This window comes from Octodon degus, unplaced genomic scaffold (genome assembly GCF_000260255.1).
Source record: "Octodon degus isolate 3935 unplaced genomic scaffold, OctDeg1.0 scaffold00008, whole genome shotgun sequence".
NCBI classification, from domain to species: Eukaryota; Metazoa; Chordata; class Mammalia; order Rodentia; family Octodontidae; genus Octodon; species Octodon degus.
In genome coordinates, this window is record NW_004524584.1 from 29,221,737 (window position 1) to 29,230,019 (window position 8,283).

The 8,283-nt window shown below is 42.7% G+C and overlaps 1 protein-coding gene across 1 annotated transcript in view; it reads right to left on the minus strand.

Moving 5' to 3' along the window:
* Positions 1 to 8,283, minus strand: part of Ctnnd2 (catenin delta 2) — a 927,345-nt gene that overhangs the window by 758,503 nt on the left and 160,559 nt on the right. Inside the window, exon 2 of the mRNA XM_004625202.3 lies at positions 1,282 to 1,418. Within this exon, the coding sequence (XP_004625259.2) occupies positions 1,282 to 1,418 (137 nt within the window). The remainder of the gene's footprint in view (positions 1 to 1,281; positions 1,419 to 8,283) is intronic.

Consider the following 8,283-nt stretch of genomic DNA (forward strand, 5'->3'; position numbering starts at 1 on the left):
AGAGAAGAGAAGAGAAGAGAAGAGAAGAGAAGAGAAGAGAAGAGAAGAAGAGGTATGAGAGAAGAAAAGAAAAGGAAAAAATATCATAGCATTTCACATTCTCATTTGAAATGGAGACAAACATAGATTTCCCCAAACATTAACCAAGCGCTATCATAGAACACACATTCTTTTTCTGACTTTTATCTACTCGGTACACAAAGAAGAAAGTTTATTTTCATGTGAAATTTAATGCATATGGTGAGTACATTTAAGTGAAAAACATTTCCACAAAGTCAGTTTGTTTGGACTTTTCATCTATGAATTCGCTGTGCCTAATTTTCTATTTTTTCTCATTAGCATTATAAGCAAAGCCTTACATTAATTTTGCTGAAATAGTTACACGTGGCATGTATTTTTTTTCTTATGTATTTAGCAGAAGATCAACAGGTCTACAGGGTTTCAGTACTTCAGTTAACTCGTAGGAATTTTCCTGTGTTCAGCCTCCCAAGAGCTGGGATCACAGGCGCACGCCACCACGCCTGGTTTTGGTGGCCAGCACAGCATGCACTACTGGGGATGAAACCCAAGTAAGTCCCTGAGCTTGCCAGGCAAGTGCTTAGACCACCGAGGTATCTCCCCAGGCCTTGGTCACTAAACTTTTAAATATCATCTACCATTTTTATATAAAAGAAGCATGAGTTTCATCAAATAATTGCTTGAAAAATCTCAGATTTAATTTTTATTTGCTTGTGTACTTTTTAAGGCAAAGTGGTGCTAAAGATGATCAATCTTTAATTAGTTTAAGAAGGAATGTTCTGGAACATGTCCTTCCAGATCTACTTCAGAAACACTGGGAAGACCAATTTACTTTGACCTAATGTGATATTCACTTGTTGTCACTATTGTAACATTCACTCCCTGTCAATACACACTAAATTTTTAGCCTCTTGGATACAGGTAGGCAGCTTATTTGATTTTCTACTGTCTGAAGAATACCTACTGAGGTTCCTACATTTAAGAATATCATCATATCATCAATAAACCTACTAAAACTTCACTTATGAAGAAGGATATTTCCTGCAAAGGAATAGTTTTCCAAGGAAAGACACCTAAATCAAGAATAATATCATGAAGTCAAAGCAACTGTCACCGTATTTTAATATTATTTGTATGCTTAATGCCAAAATTTTGCTTAAAAGTTAATGATATTCTCTTAACAATTTAATCATAATTATTCATTTATAAGGTTATTTTTTTTAATATCCTCATTCGTGAGCCACAAGAATGGAATGTTTCTACCTGTTCTTTGACTGAGGCAAGGATGGCAGAGGTGGTTTCCGTTTCAGAGCCATCCCCGTTGGAGGTGGTTAAGCCGGGGCTCAGTGAGCTGGTCTTCTCGGAGGCCGACGGAGGCTGGTCTGGGACAGGCATAGCTCCTGCAACACAAGAGGACAGGCTCAGGGCAACTGGACGGCACCATCAAAGCAAAGCATCGCATGCCCTGAGGAGAAGACAAGGGAAAGACGAGCATTCCGAACTGTGAAGACAGAAGGGAACACAATCCAGAAGAGGAAAAGTGCAAGGGGAGAGAAGGCTTTCTCCTCAGAGCAAGCCCAACTGTGTCTGAGAAAGCGCACTCTCAACCTCTGTGCTTTCTCTTTGCGATAGGTAGGGGAAGCAAGGAGAAGGAGATGGTACGCAAGAGCGAGGAGATAAAGAAGCGCAGGGTCCAAGCAACGAGTCCACCTCCAAAGCTGCATCTATTTAAAGCAAATTTACTGTCTTTTGTCACTTCCGATTTAAAAGAAAATCTACCACATACTCATTTTTGTAAGGAAGATGCAATATCATAATCATTACTTTACCAACAGCTAATGAAATTTTTGAATTAATGTAAGAAGCTTAATTGGTACAGTAAATACAGTAAAATAACTAGTCCAGCCTACACAAGTTTACTGAGTTGTTTTTTGTTTTTTGTTTTTTTTTTTTTTTCTCTGTAACAATCAGTAAAAGCAAAAAACAACAAACAAAAAACCTTCTTAAAACTGTGAAGGCCCATTTTTCACTATTTATTTTGTCTTGCTTTACTTAGGAAAAAGATAAAAGCAAAGACCTTAAATTATCCTCAATGTGTAAGTGGACACCGGTGTGCAGCTTGAAGCCTAAATCCCCAAGTACTCTGCTCAGTTGTGACGTCTTTCCTACCCTCAGCAAACGTGCTCTCTCTGACCCAAATGTGCTTGCCCATCGGGTCCATGTAATGCAATCCTACCACCCACAGGGTGGAGGTGGCATGAGGGCATGGAGAGAGCCAGCTTATAACTGGACAAGCGCTCTCACAAGAGGCCCAGGAGGGGCCGAGGAGACAGCTCAGTAGCTTAAGCACCTGCCCAGCAAGCGCAAGGTCCCGAGTTCTATCCCTAGTACCAAAAAAAAAAAAAAAAGAAAAGAAAGAAAGAAAGAAAAAAAGGCTCTGGAGAGACTTTCCGTTGTGAAGACACAGCCAGAAGGCACCGTTTGTAGACCAGGAATGAGGTCTCCACAGGAATCTGTCACAGGACTTCCTCATTCCCAATTTCAAAAACAATCGACCAAATATTTTCATAAGGAAGTTACAGGATGTCATGATCAATAGTTTACCAACAATTGATGAGATTTCTGAATTAAAACGAGAAACTTAATAGCACTATCAAGGACAGCAAAGTAACTAGTCGACCCTACAAATATTTAACTTCTTCACGTATTTACCCTCTTGACAGAAACTGCCAATGCCTTCACCTTGGACTCCTCAGCCTTCCGACCTATGATCTGTAAGCCTGAGTGCATCCAGACCTTTGCCACCTCTGACATCCAGCAACGCTAACCAACAGAGCAAGCAGTGGTTAACTGAGGCCGACCTGACTAATATGTCACAGAGCACACCTCCGTAAACGACGAGCATAAAAGAAAACAGAAAAAAGTTATTTCCCTACCTAAAGCTACCATTGTACAGGTCGATCTAGGAACTTGTACTGTATGAAGACTAAAAGACAGTCCTTGGTTATTATGTGAGTTTCACCAGTTTTCTAACATGTTACAGAATTCTGAAAGTAGCCATTGCCCTATGTCAATAGTCATTTAGTCAAATAGCACTATCTAGAGATAAAGGTACGCAAACATAAAGAAACGTAATTACACTATTGTGCTTAAAATACATAAAAACAACCGTCATTCAAGTTTTTCATTGAACATCCTACTAGCATTTTATTTGTTTTTATTTTTTAAGTAAGATATTTATATCACCACAGGGGGTTAGAATAACATCGCGCAAATGAATCTGTTACAAACGGATCATGACTGAGTGTTTGAGGAAATAGAAAACACAATTTGAGCAAAGAGTAAGGATCAAATTAAACGCAAGTCATCTAAAATAACCGAAGTATGGAGGGGATGAACACCAACAGGACCAAAGAGAGAGATGAGATTTATGGTGGTCAGTTTGAGAAGAGCACAGTCAATGGGCTGGGAGAAAGCCCAGTGCCCTAAGCACCTGCCTGGTGAGTGCAAGGTGCTGAGTTCAGTCTCTGGTATTGCCAAAAAAACAAAAACAAAACAAAACAAAACAAAACAGAAAAACCCACAGTCAAGTATATTCATGGAATTTCCTTGCAGTCATGTGTGGCTTCTTAATTGATTAAGTCTTTAGCTTTGCAGAGTTATACATGCAGAGTAAAGTAGAAGAGATCTGTGATACTGGATTTATGAGAGGTTTGGGAGTTGGAAGGGGTTGGGGCAGAAAGAAAAAGGAATGAAGGAAGGAAGGAGGGAAAGGGAGGGAAGGAGGGAGGGAGAGAAGAAAGGAGGGAATGAGGGAAAGAGGGAAGGAGGGAGAGAGGGAGGCAGGCAGGCAAGCAGACAGGCAGGGAACACTTGTGTGTACAAATACACAACTGAGCCCATCGCTGAGGGATCTCCCAGAGTCCTTTGCTTCTCCACCCATACCCCTCTCAATGGCTTCCGATGGGGACTCTACACTGGACCACCTTATCCAAGACGGTAGGGAGTATGACGTACCTTACACCACTACGCTACTGTTGGTGCTTTCTGAAATTCACTCAGTTGATAGCAGTTCAAGCTCCGGGCTAGTATAGCAGTCTCATCCACCTGTTCTTGAGTAACAAAATGTCTAAGGTTTCAAAGTAACTAAGTAAGGGGCTGGGGAGATAGCTCAGTAGAATAAATGCTTGCCTGGCAAGCGCAAGAGTTCAATCCCTGGCTCTGCCAAAAAAATTTCAAAAAAAGTAACTAAGTAATATAAGTGGTGAAGAGTTCAAGTTTTCTGCTTTATTAATCCCCACTTAAGTGTTTCTTGATGTGGCAGCCGCATCCCATCTTGGCTAAATGATAGTCTCCCAACTAACTTTTATATAATAGGACTTGTAGAAGTATGACAATACCTATAATAATAAAATATGGGCCTAAAGAGGAACAAAACCACAGTTTATGTTTAGGCCCCTTACAAATTTGACCAATGAAGTGCAAGGAGGACTAAGGCCTGCTTATCTTCCATTCCCCTATCCCCCTTCCCCTATCCCCCGTTAACAAGAACAGGAAGACAAACAAAATCCCTAAGGCTAATTCCAGCACACAGAGCCATGGCCATCTAAGGTGAAGTCCAGGCCTGAATGCAAATGAGTTGCAACAATTTCCATGGCTTATACATTTTTTTAAATCTAGATTTAATTTAATCACTGCTCAGAGCTATGCCCAGCTGACAAAGGCTGTCATCACTTCCCAATCTCCACTGAGCCTATAACACACAGAAGAGATGAGGAAACATGCCACAGACCTGCCAAGGCCTCAGCTTAAGTGTACGGAGCTTTGAGCCTCCAGACCTTGGGGCACTGAGGCCAAGTATGCTCATCTCAATAAGAGCTCAATCTATAAAAAAATAAATAAATAAAAATTAGTATTTAATCTGAAGTAAGCACAGGAAGTCTGGAAAATACCAAGGAATAAACAAACAAAGGAAGGAAGAGCACTCATTAGTAATTATGCCATCCCAGATAAGTGTACTTGTTTTGACTGGGATTTGGCCAATTTATTTTTCATGACGTAACTTATTCTATATAATGATTTTGCATGAAAATGAACTAATTTACTATTCTCTAAAATTGTTTTTAGCATTCAGCAGTATCTCTTGAATAGTTATTTTGCTATGTCAAAAGAAAGTATTCCATAATTTTTTTCCATAATTTTATTGAGAAACAAATAGCAATGAGACAGTTTCAAACCAAATTGGCAGGTCAGTTTCAAAAATTAACACGTTGCATACATTCTTCCTAGTGGAGTATTCCATAATTTAATTGTATAATGGACACTTAGTTTTCAGTGGTCTGTATAGATCAACATGTACCTACTTGTGATTGGAAAATTTGGTACTATTCTTTAATTTAACACTTTCAGTAGACACATTCCTAGATGTATAATAAACAGAGTGAGCGCACATACATTTCTCAGGGTTCTTCTGATAGCCAAATCATCCCCTGGAAAACAAATCTGCACATCAGGACATCAGGAGAATGTCACTTGCACCACTCTGCTAAAAACAGTGACTTCTGCCACTCTCACCTCTATTTCTTTTCACTTTGAGCAACTAGATACACAAAAATGTATCTCTTTGATGCTGCTTTATGTATACGTGCAATGGACACTTCTAACAGATTTACTCCTTTTGTATCATATTCTTCAGCTAATCGTGCAATGTTTGTGCCATACGTAATAGAACCGCAGTCTGAACATCCCTGGAGGCGTGGGCAGCAGGTCTATTTTCCATATGCAACAAAGAGATGACAGTGACAGCAGACAGCCCTGGATCGGGATGGGCCCACTCCAGCAGAAGGTGGCCTTAAAAGCTGCCATGTGTATTACAATGACAAAAGCCAGTTCCTTTGGGCCAAGTGGCACCCTGCGATGTCCACAAGTGCATGCGCAGTGCTGCTCAGCGCATCATGTCCCCTCAGACTCATAAAGGGAACTCAGCAGCAATTCCCAGGGTGACCCGGAGGGGGGCCTTCAGGGAAGGAGTTAACACGAAGTAGGGCATCAGGCAAGAAGACACGGCGCGATCTCTCTCCCTCTGCACTCAGAGCCAACGAGAGACCTCAGAGAGATAGCCAGAAAGCACCAGCCGCACCTTTGGAAAACCAGTCCTGATGGCGCCTTGATTTGGGACTCCTAGCCATCAAATCTGTGGAGAAATGACTTCTGTGGTTAAAGCCTCCAGCATGTGGCAGTTCTTTAAATGACATCCTGAGCAGAATCGGACAAGAATTTTCAGGTTCTTGTCTAAAATTCCTCTGAAGCCAGGGGTTGGTAGAGACACCTCAGGACATGGTAGTCGGAGGGTGCTGACGTTTTGGATGGATCTTTGTCGATGCCTTCATTAGCAATGAATTACAAATGTCAGAGGAAAGACACGCCCCACCCACCCCTGCAGGTAAGCGCACGTGAATAAGTCCAAGCTTACAAAAGGATGTGTCCCACTGGTGTAAAAGAAGCCAGGAGGAACAACAACAACAAAAACCTGTCACACAAACCTCCATAATACAAATGAAGTGATCAAAAATTTCGCAAAGTTGGCTGGGGTGACAGTAACAGGAAAGGAGGCCCTGCATGTAGACCCTACTTTTAATTTCAACTCCTACATAGAAATACAAGAATTTGTGATATCCAGCAGAATATTCTGAACTTTTCTTCTCAAACGTGGGAAACTGCATTATGCATAAGAATCCTAAAATCTTATCCTCAGTGTGGAAGGCCAAATTCTCTTGCTCTCAATTCAGGGACCACATTGAATGTAAAATGTTACTGACCCTGATCATACAGGAAGAAAAAAAAAAAAAAAAAAGGTAACATTTGTATGTCAGTTTGAAATAGTGAAACCTGTTTCCTCTTTTGCCACTGCTGCTCAGCAACCAATGACTCTAGTTATTGTCCACAAAATGCACTCAGTGTACCCAATTAAGGGACCCACCCAGCAACGTCATGTGACAGCTATTGATCCCCTCTTCTCCAGTTCTGTAACAAGCTCCCAAGGGCATTATCAGGCCTTGGCTTCTCCTGAGCTCCCCACCGCCTCTCTGACTCCTGGTCTCTTACACTGTCAATTCAGCTCACACTGTCACCCCTAGGAGGGTCCCCCTCTGACAGCACAGGGACCTGCTTCTCCGCACACCCCCTGCTCTAGGCCCCACCTGCTACAGACTCCAATTTTCCAGCACCTTCCATGCAGCTGTATCACTAGGTCGACTTGCACTGTCCAGGAAGGAACTTCCTAGCCACCAGTGGCCATCTATGTCCTAACTCAGCACTAACGCTTAACGTGAGCTCCTCAGCTGCACAAATCAGCGCCACTCTGCGCAGTGCCTCCTGCATCTGGATGGGGAGAAGTGGACGGCCTCTGTCCCTGCACAGCCCCACTGGTAGCCCCTCCATACAATCAGCGCTGAACTCTGACGTCACCTTTATCTGAAGCTCGTATAGAGGGCAGTGAAGGCTGTGAGAAGAGGTCGGGGATGAGCACAACTTAAAGCACGGACTTTCTGGGTTGCTGATGCACAGCGTGTGAGGCGGAGAAGGCCACAGGGTTCCAAGGAGTTGGTCTGCGAAACAATCTATCAGGTAAGACACTCAGGTGGAAGAGAAAGACTGTGGCCATCAGCTTCGGCTCCACTCACGTTTCTCTGTCAGTCAGCTTGCTGTCAGAATGCCTGCCATCCCGTGAGGCGGGCGGGAAGTGGAAGTCCCAGCTTCAGTGGTTCCAGTCCAAGGTGGACCTATTGTTTGTTTTCTGGCCTAAAGGTGTTGAGGCAAGCCGCTCAGCTCATGAGCCGGTAAGAAAAAGACATCAGGTCCCCTGGGCACTTTCAAAGGCCCATCCTGAGTGGCAGCCTTCTAGGACCCGCCGCCACATGTTCTCCTTCCTCCCAAGATGTCCATCCTGGGGACCCGGGCTTTAACACATGGCCGCTGAGGAGCGCTCAAGATCCAACCTACATGGAAAAATAGTTTTATCTACAGACTGCAGCGCCAAATCCATCGCCTGTGCCTCTTCTTGCTGAAAAGTCCGGACAGCTGAACGTGCTACCCAGACTCCACCATAATTAGACGTGAATCCGGGAACATAACAGTGATTTCTAACCTTCTACTGTTAAGTCTTTTCCCTCACTATTTTCCTGTCCTTTAGGAAAATTTAATTTGCCATCTACTATTGCTAGAGATGTCTAGAAATTTCATGCTTCCTCATGTAACTTCAATGAA